Consider the following 11,549-nt stretch of genomic DNA (forward strand, 5'->3'; position numbering starts at 1 on the left):
AATTGGCTTTCTAATGCTCCAACAGCCAGACAGCTCAGCTTCAGGGCTTTTGCTTTTTGCACTTCCCTTCCCCTTGGAGTTCTAGGCCCTGCATTGCTGGCTCAGGTCTCAGCTCAAATGTGACCTAGTCAAGAAGGTGTGTATTTACTCATTGTCTGGCCCCCAGATATAAAATCCCAAGAAGGTTATTATTTTCCTGGAATCCCTTGTTCTAGTACTTAATATGTATTCAGAAGACACCAACTGAATGGGTTCAAGGATTCACTGTTAGGAAAATTATTAATGGGGTACTGTCAGGCCCAGTACATGTCAGGAGCTTGCCAGTGTAAGTGAACAAACCAAAAATCCCTGTCCTGAAAAAATATAAAAAGCTCCTCCCTAACATTCTAAAATTTAAATGGCATCCTAGATACTACCTCTCCCTACCCTATTTTATTTTTTTCCTACACATTTACAACCTTCTAAATTATTATAATGTACTCATTGATGTTTGTCTCTTCCGCTAAAATGTGAGCTCCAAGAGAGCAGGGGATTTTGTCCCTCTCGTTCACCAGCCTACCTGTCCTTAGCGCCAGGAAGAGTTTTGGCACTCAGTAGGTGCTCAATAAACACTGAAAGAACTCCAGACCTCAGCTTGCTGTTTTTCCAACAGACCTTGCGCCACCTTGTTCCAAGCGGGAAACGTGCCTCAGGAGGCGCTCAAAGGTGACCTCAGACGGCCCGACCCAGGAGTCTGAGCTCTGGGAGCAAGGCCATCGCAGCAGCTGCGAAGGGAGACGCCAGGGACAGGAGGGCAGCGACGCCTGCGGGCGTGCGGCGCTTCCAGGAAGAGGCGCGGGCTCGAGCTGCGGCGCGCAGGGACTGTGGGCGGTGCCGTCGGAGGTCACATGACCCACGCAGGCGACGCCCACCTAGTGGTGGGCGGGACCCCCGGGTGGGCGGGGCGCATGCAAATAACGCCGGGGGCGGCGGCCAATCACGGTACGCGCCGAGGGTCCGGACCGGGGACGGGACGCTGGCCCGCGCGCAGGCTCGGGTCGCGACCGCCTGGGGCTTTGGCGAGCGGCGCGACGGGCCTGAGGGCTGGAGTTGCAGCTGCCTACTCGACCTCCTCCTCGTCCTGTGCGGCCGGCCGGGTGAGGCCGGGCCCGCGTGGGGGCAGGCGGCGGTGCGGCGGGGCCCGACCGCTGCCTTCGCAGGCGCCCGGGCCGGCCCGCGCCTTTGCAGCGTGCTCCATGCATCCGGAGCCCGCCCCGCCCCCGAGCAGCAGCAGCCCCGAGCTTCCCCTCAGCGGCGGCAGCACCACCAGCGGCAGCCGCCGGAGCCGCCGCCGCAGCGGGGACGGGGAGCCCCCGGGTGCCCCACCGCCGCCGTCCGCCGTCAGCTATCCGGACTGGATCGGCCAGAGTTACTCCGAGGTGATGAGCCTCAACGAGCACTCGATGCAGGCGCTGTCCTGGCGCAAGCTCTACTTGAGCCGCGCCAAGCTCAAAGCCTCCAGCCGGACCTCGGCTCTGCTCTCCGGCTTCGCCATGGTGAGCTCGGGCCGCCCTGCCCTCCCCCTCCTGCCCGGCCGCTCCGCCCGCAGCCCCGACGGGGCCCACTGGGGAGCAGGCTGGGCGGGCCGCGGTGAGGGGAAGAGCTGGGAGACGCCGTCGTGGACGCAAGAGGGGGGCCAGAGGCGCTGGACGTGAGGAGAGGTGGGCGACAAGGGACACCCGATGTGGGGTGGTGACAGGTCGTGCAGATGTTCAGGCTTGGGGACACAAGTGCCTTCACATGAGCAGGTGGGGTGCTGCAAATGGACACAGGCCAGAGCAAGAATGATGCGTCCCCGAAGTTAGATCTGTAAGAAGACCGCCCCGCGCGTTGAGTTCAGGCAGGAAGGAGGGACTCAGCGTCCTGCCCATTTGAGGGCAGATGTCCGGAGGGAAGGATGGGGAGGCCCCGAGCTGTCTTGCGCCCCCACAACTGAGGCCGGAAGGTGTTGGCCAAGCTCTTTTATCAGTTAGTAGAGGGGATTTCCTGACACCCTTTTTTCCACCGCACTTTCCGAGAGCCTCAGCCAGGGAGTTTGACAACCGCTCCCCACCCTCAGTTTCTTCTCCTGAAACAAGCCACTGAGTCACTGGGTGTGGGGGAGGAGGTGGGACATGTTCCCCTTGAACAGGCTCTTGTATGATTGCAGGCATGTTTTCCTCCCCTTTGGTTCCCAGGGGCTGAAGTGAGAAGCCTCTGTGTGGGGTGGGGAAGGCTGCAGGTTTGGCCCCAGAAGTGGCTCTGGGGATACCTTCAGGCCTGGAATCTTGGCGTTTCTCTGGGGCAGGGCACTTCATGACAACTGCATCATTGCTTTCAGTGACATCAGCCTGCATTAATGGGGTCTGCCCTCCACCCCAGCACTCCTGCCTCCCTGGTGAGTGAGCTAAGCCCTTGCCCTTGAGAAGGGGAGTGGCAGCACCCCGGTGGTTTCTTGGGAAGGGAGTGTGTCTGGGTCTGTCCTGTGCTCTACAAACAAGTGGGCCAGTGCAGCGGAGCCCAGAGTACACTGGGCCACAGTGGAAAGGCTAGGAGATTAGGGGTCAGGAAGCAGCTCTCCAGCTCTGCCACTGGCGGCCTGTGTGACCTAAGGCAAACCACTATCCCTCTCTAGACCTTACTTATTTATTTATTATCTTTTTTGCAGCACTGGGGGTTGAACCTAGGGCCTTGCACATTGGTAGGTGAGCACTCTACCATTGAGCTACATTCCCAGCCCTTTCTAATTTTTATTAGTTGCCATCCTCCTGACTCTGTCCCTAGAGTAGCTGGGGTTGTAGGCCCATGCCCTGGTGCCTGACAGGATCCTGATTTCCGAAGTGATGAAAGAAGATTTCTCTTTCCAGTTGAGAATAAAATTGAGGGATCCCTTAAGAGGAGAACAGAGAGAGAAGGAAAGGAAAGGGGTAATTTCTAGCTTTTTTTTTTTTTTTTTTTTTTTTTTTAGTTTTTTCTTTAGGACAAAATATTGGTGTTCTGTCAGCCCCAAATTCTAAGTGACTGTCTTGTGCCTAAAGAATCTTTTCAGAATAGTTAGACATTACCAAATACTCACTATGTGCCAAGCACTGTGCGGGTTCCCTCCCTCCTAAGCTCACTCCTCAGCAATCTTTTTTGAGTTTTGTCAAGAGATTTTCCAAGGCTACACAGCTAGTCTGGTGGAGCTGGACTCGGACCCAGGTCTGCTGGCATTCAGAACTTGGGTAGGTATGTGTGCCATTTGTGGTGTACAGAGCTCTGATTAATGTCCAGCTAGGGATATGGTAGGACCAGGCCTAGGGAAAAGAAATAGATTAAAAGTTTCTTTGAAACCAGAGAAAGTTTTTTCCACCTTGCGGGGAGGGAGCCACCAACCATCTGCTTTTCCCTGCCCTGCTCTGGGTTTGAGATGGTGGGATGCCTGCTCCTTTTGCCTTGGGGTTATAAATCGTAGCTTCCCCAGACCCCCTCTTACCCCAGAAGGGGTGAGGATCAGATGGGTGGCACTCTCTGGCTTCTCAAATTCTCTTCCTCCTGAAGAACACAGGCCTTCTTCCTCTTGCTAAAAACAAGTGCGGGGGAAGTCTGGGGCAACAGGGACACTGGGTGGGCCTTGACTCACCCACACTCTCTTCAGGACCTTTATTTTCCTCAACCTGGGTGGAGAAGGTTTCCCGGCTCTGCTGAAGGAACCCCAGGTTCTATAGGCAGGGAAGGGCTGAACCCTGTGACAGCCTCCGTTTGGGGTAGTGGTTACTAAAGGGCAACTGTATTTGCCCTGCAGCTGGAATTCTATGGGAGAGAACTGGGTGCAGGCTGACCAAACTCCACCCTCACCAGTACCACCCAGTCCTTGAATGGGCCTCAGAGAAGAAGGGGTTCCTGGCAGCCCCAACACCATGGCAACTGAACGACAAGTTTCCTGGATTACCCTCCCTTGGCCTATGAGTCAGCACAACCAGCTTCCTGCCCCCAGAGGGCTTCCTTCCTACAGACCCGGAAAATCTAGGAGCTGACTTGAACTTTGAGCTCCAGGGGGCAGAATTTGGCCTAGAATGCCAAATTCACCTGCTCACCAGGTGAGGTTGAGGGAGGGTCTTCCAAAAAGCCTGGTGGGGATTGAATGATTCCCTATTCATGGGAAAGGGCCTGGCGCAGTGTCTGAAAAGTGTTGGGGATAGGCGGGGGGACCTGGGGCAAGACGCTTTACTGCTGAAGCTGGTTTTATCATTTATTCAAAAGTGGAAAGCGTCTCCCCTCGACTTCCATAAGGATTCATCGCAAGGCTAGATTGAGCCTGTGAAGCGTTGAGGACTTTCAGGCTCTGATGATGTACATTTGGCTGGATCCTCTGGTGGATAGACAGAGTTCCTGCTCGCGACAGCATTTCTGTAAGCAGCCACCTGTTCATAGAAATCTACCTGGGCTCTGCTAATGCAAAACGAGGGGCCCTGGATGTGCATTCTGCAGTGCTCCTGGAGCTGAGGATACCCTTGGGGACATTGCTTCATGCCTTCTGTGTCTCAGGTCATCTCTCAGCAACAGGTAACCAGTCCCAGCCTGTCCCTGTCCCCTGCAGGACTGTGGTAAGCAGGCGTGGCGATCCAGTCCACTGGCGAGGGCAGGCTGTAACGTTAACCTAAGCAGACGATAATTGGGAAGGTCGGCCTGCTGCCGTAAACAAAATGCTTTCCACGACCTGGGATCAATTATCTTTGGATTATCTGCCTCCTCAAGTTCTTTGCGCACCAGCACCCTTTTGTTCCCAGGTTCCAAAGCAGGTTCAGAAGTTAGTTGGGATTTCTGTGAAAACAAGCTGGAAGGAAGCACTCAAATCATGAGACGTTATTGAGCCTCCGGGACCTGATTTGAGTTCAAGAGGGCATGGAGATGAGCAAAATGGCTATTTCCACTCTGTAGTAATGGTTACTGCTGTGGTTGTTTGGGCTCCTGCACTAGGCTAGACACTGCCAGATGCTCCACGTGTATCATCTACATCATCTGTCTACAACCTGCTAAAGGTTGGTGGTCATCCCAGATGAATCATTTGCCTGAGGTCACCTGACTGGGAAGCCACAGAGCCTTGTGATTGAGGTAGAGGAAGAGAGGAAACATCGGAGAGTGATAGGAAGACAGAGCCGAGGAGCTATGTAGTAGAGGAGAGCAGAAAGGGGGACTCCAGCCAAATAACTTGGGTTCAAATCCCGGGTCTGCCTCTTATGACTGTGAGACCCTGGAGAAGTCACTTAAACTCTCTGGGCCTAAGATTCCTCATGCTTGTAATCCCAAGCAATGGGAAAGCTGAGGCAGGAGGATCTCAAGTTCAAAGCCAACCTGGGCAAGACTCTTGTCTCAGAATAAAAAGGGCTGGAGATGTAGCTTAGTGATAAAGTGCCTCAGCATTTGATCCCCAGTACCACCAATAAATAGATAGATAGAGAGAGAGAGAGAGAGAAATAATACAAAAAATAAAAAGTACTGGAGCTGGGCACGGTGGCACATGCTTATAATCCCAGCAGCTTAAGAGGCTGAGGCAGAAGGATCGCCAGTTCAAAGCCAGCCTCAGCAATGGGGAGGCGCTAAGCAACTCAGACCCTGTTTCTAAATAAAAATGCAAAATAGGACTGGGGATGTGGCTCAGTGGTTGAGTGCCCCTGAGTTCAATACCCAGTGCCAAAAAAAAAAAAAAAAGTACTGGGGATGTAGTTCAGTGGAGGAGTGCCCACCTAGCATGTGCAAGGCCCTACTGGGTTCTATCCCAGCTCCCATGGAAAAAGCATGAGTGATCATAGTGCCAACCTCATTGGAGTGAGGATTCAGCATGTTAGTGTTTGCAAAGCACTTCCAATACCTGACTTGGTATCCAGGAAACTTGCTCACCCTTGTACCCATGGTGTCAGGGCTGCTTCCCAAGAGTTGGGTTGGGAGAATGGAGTGCAGCTGAGCCTTGAGGGTGGTAGAGTGAGGGCTTGGAGAAGAGCCCTCCAGCCATGACATGGCAGGGACCGGTGCAGAATTGAGAAGCTGTAGTCTCAGGGAGAAGCAGGGAGTCTGATCCAGCTGGGGTTATGATGGAGGACCTTTGATTGGCTGTTTAAGAAGCTTAAACTCTTCTGCATGCAATGGGGAGCCATCAAAGATTTAGAGGAATCGTATGAATTCTGTAATAGGAACATGAAGGTGTTTACTATTTACCAAACCCCGTTGTGCCTGGCATGAGCCTCAACCCTTTTCTTTCTTTCTGTTTAATCCTCACAATAGCTCTTGGATGTATGTCCTGCAGACAGGAAAACTAAGACTCTTAGAGGCTGGGATCACCAGCTAGGAGGACTGAAGCGCTGGTCTGCCTGATTGTCAGTCTTCTCTCTCCCACCCTCTTGCCTCCACCCTGCTCAGCTGATTGATAACTAGATCCTTGGGGTCTTCCAGATTCCTGGTTTTGCATGCTAGATTTATACACAGGACTGTGTGTAGATGGAATTTTGCTGAATGCCCCAAGATGAAGGTGCCCTCCGCCCAGGAGAGAAGCCTTTTGTAAAACTTCATAAGTCCCCGTGGTGTATTTCTGGAATTCTCAGTGGGGAGCAATATAGAGAGCCCTGACAGCTGCTGGGTCCTGGCTGGAAAGAGGAGCATCCATGGTGGGCAGAGGTGGGGGTAGAGTTCCTTGGAGGAAGAAAACTGAATGTAAAATTTAAACATAAGTCAGCAGGTTACCCTCTGATGGAGCTTTTAAAAGTCCTTCAGTGTGCTCCAAGAAATGTCTCAGACTGATCTATCAGACCAGGTAGGGGTTTCTGGGGAGAGTCTTGTGGGGCCATGATTGAATGGTTGCCTTCAGAGAGCACTGGGCTAACCCAGGTATGGGCCATCCTGTCTGCCTTGCTCCTGGGGGTAACTTCACAACTTTGCCATTGACCAGTGGCTATATGTAAATTAATGGGCGTGTCTTGTGCCAATAAAATCTGATTTATGCTATGGTCCCCCAACTTTTTTTTTTTTCTTTTTGGTACTGGTATTCAAACCCAGGGCCTCACCCATGCAAGGCAGGTGCTCTACCCCTGAGCTACACCTCCAGCCCCAGTCTCCAAACTTTTGAGCTCATGTTCCTTTTTTTTGGTGGTGGTGCTGGGGATTGAACCCAGGGCCTTGTACTTGTGAGGCAAGCTCTCTACCAACTGAGCTATCTCCCCAGCCCCCTAACAAAAATTTTTATAAGGTGATAAATGATATATGTGCTGCAATATGTAAATAAAACATTCAGAAAAATAAAAAGTGGAAAGGATGAGGTAAATTATCAATAAGTGTTGTAGAAGGTCTAGTAGGATGTTCTGTTTCCCAGGGGATCACCTGTGATTGTCCTCCGAACACTTTGGAGACTCTGGGCTGAAATGGGCAAAGTCAGGCCTTCCGGCTTCTGTTCCTTCAGCCTCCCATACCGAGACCTCAGTGGAGAGGAGAGGGAGCAAGACTCTTTTTCCTGGTACTGGGGTTGAACCCAGGGCCTCACATGTGCTAGGCAAGTGCTCTACCACTGAGCTATACCCCTTTTTTTTATATTTTATTTTGAAGCAGTATATCACTAAGTTGCTGAGACTGACCTGGGACTTGCGATCCTCCTGTCTCAGCCTCTGGAGTAGCTGGGATTATAGGCATGCGCTGGCACACTGAACAAACTCCATTTAGGACATAGTTGGTAAATGTGGTGAAGGGGTAGCCTTGATTGAAGACACTTTGCACAGTCTGAAAATATTTAACTTTTTAGTGCCTGTCATCCTAATATCCCCACTACTGGGCAGGGATCTTGCGGTCTTATTTCCTACTTCCTCTCTAGCAGAGTTGCATAGTTTTTTAGACAGATAACTATTTTCCCTGAATGAACAAATGACCCTGGTCCTCACCTGGGAGGCCAGGGACTGCCGTGACTTGGAAGATAAAACCTGAAGAAATCAGAATTAAACAGATGAAGAGAAAGTCTAGGTCTGTCCCCATTTTCCCCATCTGCAGATTCTTTCTTTTTTGGTACCAGGGATTGAACCCCAGAGGCAATTAACCACTGAGCCACACTCCCAATCCATATATAATTATTTAGAGACAGGGTCTTGCTGAGTTACTTAGGGCCTTGCCAAGTTGCTGAGATTGACTTTGAACTTGTGATCCTCCTGCCTCAGCCTCCTGAGCCGCTGGGATCACGAGCATGTGCCACTGCTCCCAGCTGCAGATTCAGTTTTTTCAAATGAAACAGCAGCAGTGTGTGCAGTGTCTTGTAAGAATAGGCTATGGGCATGCTTCAGGGACAAGTGGTGTTTGGTGGAACTTTCATTTCTATTATAAAAGCGTGTGTATTTATAGAAACATTTGGGACTATGAGGCTTTGTTAGTCAAAGAGTTTGTAGAGCTGGGTTGTAATTCAGGGGTACAGAACTTACCTTGCATGCGTGAGGCCCTGGGTTTAATCCCCAGCCTAAAGATAAAAAAAAGAGAGTTTGTTAACCGCTGACTGAGGCCTCGGCTGTAGCTGCCCACCCTCCTAATAGGATGACAAGAGAAGGGCTGAGTGAGAGAGAAAAGTCATTTCCCCCAGCTGAGCGCTGGGATTAGGACCAGTATGGAATGAGGATCGCCTCAGAGGGGCCTGGACTGCCAGGGGCCCCCGGTCTCCATGGAGCCCAGCAGGAGTGAGGAGAGGTGGCTGGCATTCAGGTGGGTTGGGCAAACGCCTGGCCAAGCCACGTCAGCCAGGCCCTGCCTTCTGCAGAATCCTGTAATCTTCTTCAGCCCTCATTTGAGGTTTGGCACCTCCAGCAGGGGTCCATGGACCAGAGTGAGGTGGGGCCGGTGGTCTCTCACCCTTCCTGTCCCAGAGGAGGCCCAGTGTGTCCAGGTTCAAGGAAGCCCATGACTGACTTGCTGAGAGCTGTTTATTTTGGGTTTATGGGCCCAGCTCTCGGGCTATATTTACCTTGTGAAGCTGCATGCAATCTGATCTGATCTGATCTCTCTGGGACTCCTCTGGGGCCCTGGGAGTCAGCTGCCAGATTCTGTGAGGTCCCCCTGACTTTGCTCTCCCCGCCCGTGGGGACATTTCCCAAGCAGGAAGCTTTCTGGAAAAAGCAGCGACTTTTATGCCTGTGAATAGTTTTCATCAAGATCCATGGTTGACGCCAACTGTTCTTTCTTCTCACTCAGAGTCCCCATGGTATTGAACTTGGTTCCAAATGTGACAATGGAACATACAGCCAACCTGTGCAGCTGGAGTTCTAGGAATGGTAGGGTTCAGAGAGGGTGATGGGGTTTCTTCCGGAACACAGAAAAGGCCCCTTCCTCTTCCTCAGAGGGCCCAGCCTCTCCTCAGCCCAAGGAGGAGGGCTGGCTGGTTTTGGCACCTCCATGCCGGGTGTGTCCCAGCAGCTGGGGTTTTCTGGCGCTGGAGCCCGTGGGCGTGACAAGTGGTGTGTTGTGGAGTGGGCTCTGTCCTGCGGAGGTGGCCCTCTGGCCAGGTGTGGTGCAGGGTACACATTCTCCTGTGCCAGGGTTGGGTGACTTGGCTGCCTCAGAATGGCAGGTGAGGGGCAGCACTGGGGCACGTGGGCTCAGCCCTCTCCAGCCCCGGCCAGAGTGTCCAGGAGCTGTTTCTCTTCCGCTTCAAGCACTATTTTTCTTTTTAACTAAGATTGATGAAGCTTCTCCTGAGGCTGGTCCTCGGCTAAACATTTAGACATCAAACCTCATTTAACCTCCTCAGCGGCTGCGTGAGGGAGGCGCTCTGTGATTCCTGTTGCACACAGGCTTTGAGTGGCTTCCCCCCACCCCTGGTGCTGGGATTTGAACCCAGGACTTGTGCATATGAGGCAAGCACCCTACCAACTGAGTTGTATCTCCCCGAGTGGCTTTGAGTTGGAGTCCCCCATGCAACAGCAAGGGAGCTCTTTGGACAGCTAGTCATACTTCTCTGAGCCTCAGTTTCCTCATTTGCACAGGAGGAGTGATGCTATTACTAAGAATCATTGCATTTTAAGTTTATTACATTCCAGGTCTTGTGCAAAGGGCTATCTTTGTTAGGATCCTCATAATGACCATAAGAAGCAGGCCCTATCTTATAGATGTAGAACTGGGGCACAGAGAGGTTGAAATACTTGTCCAAGGTCACCAACTTTGTAAACGAAGGTGCCAGTGTCACACCCAGCTGTGTGGTTGTGAGTCTGGGTGCTGAAGGATTCTCCAGAGGGGGAGAGATGCCACCTGGAGGTGGCTGGGGTGCCAGGGAGGTGCCAGGTGGGTCGCAGATTGGGAGTTAACTGCGTTCGTCCCTCTGCTGAGACGCTGCAGTGCCCAGCTCAGGGCCTGCTCCACCGTCGACTCCAGATATTTCCAGTGAGTGGACCTGGGGCAGACCAGCAGCAGCTCTCCTGCTTGTCCTTTCTCAGATTTCAGGTTCCAAGACAGCAGGCCAAAACAGGAAGAGGAAGTGTGGGGAGGTGGCCAGAGGCCTGGCTGCAGAGGGTGCCCCCCTTTTCCAGGTGTGGGCAGCTTGGGGGCAGAGCAGGGAACCTTGGAATATGGCCCTTGACCTGCCTGCCCTGGTGGCCTGTCGTGCTGTCTCATGTCCCTCACCCGCATGGACTGAGATGCCTAGCACCCTCACCCGCATGGATTGAGAATGCTCAGCGTTGGCTCTAGGCCACCAGTGATCTTAAAAGAAAAACAGTCAAAATCCTGATGGCATTGCCCCAAATTTACATGAGCTTGAACTGTTTGGTAAACTCCCAGGCTGAAAAGTGTATATCCCTGTCAGATGTGGGAATTCTCAGGCACACGTCTGTGAATCCCGTGGAAAAGGCCCCTAAGGGGACGCTGGGTGTTTTGAAGACATCCCGCCCCTCTCACCCCTGTCCTCTCGAAGGTCAGCTCTAGACTAACCTTAATCCTGCTGCTTCCCTTCTTTACAGAAAGGGCAGAGTCTTTACCCAGGCCCCAGAGGGAAGCAGGAGCCAGGTGTGCTGATTGGCCTTGCTGCTTTCTGGCTGATCTGCCCCTCCAGCTGGAGGCTAGAGACCTGGGTGGGAGGGCGGTGGGTTTAGGGTTGAAGTTTCCAAACTGAACTCACTTTTACTGCCATTTACTGTGTGCCTGCCACTAAGTAGGTCACATGGATTAACTCAGTCCTCATGACAACCCTCCTAGGCATGTGCTCTTATTCCCATTTTACAGAAGTAGAAACTAGGGCATAGAAAGTTGAAGGAAACTGCTAAAGTCTCACAACCTAACGAAGGGCAGAGGAGTCAGGGGTCAAAGCCAGACAACCTGGCAGAGGAGAGCTGGGGGGAAAGAAAGAGCACACCTGCTACCCAGAGGTGAACGGAGCTCAGCCTGGGGCAGACACTGAGGCCAGGGGGCACGCTTCAGCGTCACACCCGCTCCAAGCCTGCCGCGTACACAGCAGATGCTTTAGAAAGAGCCCAGACTTTAACTGGGCCTGGCGAGCTCTGTAATCCCAGGTACTCTGGAGGCTGAAGTAGGAAAATTGCAGG

General features: G+C 52.6%; 1 protein-coding gene and 1 long non-coding RNA gene across 5 annotated transcripts in view; one reads left to right on the plus strand and one right to left on the minus strand.

Moving 5' to 3' along the window:
• Orai1 (ORAI calcium release-activated calcium modulator 1) overlaps positions 1-11,549 on the plus strand; it is a 38,065-nt gene that overhangs the window by 24,240 nt on the left and 2,276 nt on the right. The window contains exon 1 of one of the 2 annotated variants that reach the window (XM_047561178.1): positions 999-1,535. The exons of the other annotated variant lie outside the window; for it this stretch is intronic. Within the exon in view, the coding sequence (XP_047417134.1) occupies positions 1,236-1,535 (300 nt within the window). The 5' untranslated portion in view covers positions 999-1,235. Of the gene's footprint in view, positions 1-998; positions 1,536-11,549 lie in introns of those variants that run through there. 2 annotated transcript variants of the gene reach the window in all.
• LOC124990790 (uncharacterized) lies at positions 4,253-8,946 on the minus strand. Of its 3 annotated transcripts, XR_007109807.1 has the most exons (5): positions 8,869-8,916; positions 8,448-8,482; positions 7,620-7,761; positions 5,870-6,179; positions 4,253-4,657 (listed from the first exon to the last, which is right to left on the minus strand). It is a non-coding gene; the product is annotated as an uncharacterized LOC124990790 (long non-coding RNA). The 3 variants fall into 3 exon arrangements; XR_007109805.1 differs by lacking the exon at positions 5,870-6,179 and having other exon boundaries at positions 4,253-4,834; XR_007109806.1 differs by lacking the exons at positions 5,870-6,179; positions 7,620-7,761 and having other exon boundaries at positions 4,253-4,834; positions 8,869-8,946.

This window comes from Sciurus carolinensis, chromosome 8, assembly GCF_902686445.1.
Source record: "Sciurus carolinensis chromosome 8, mSciCar1.2, whole genome shotgun sequence".
Lineage (NCBI taxonomy): Eukaryota > Metazoa > Chordata > Mammalia > Rodentia > Sciuridae > Sciurus > Sciurus carolinensis.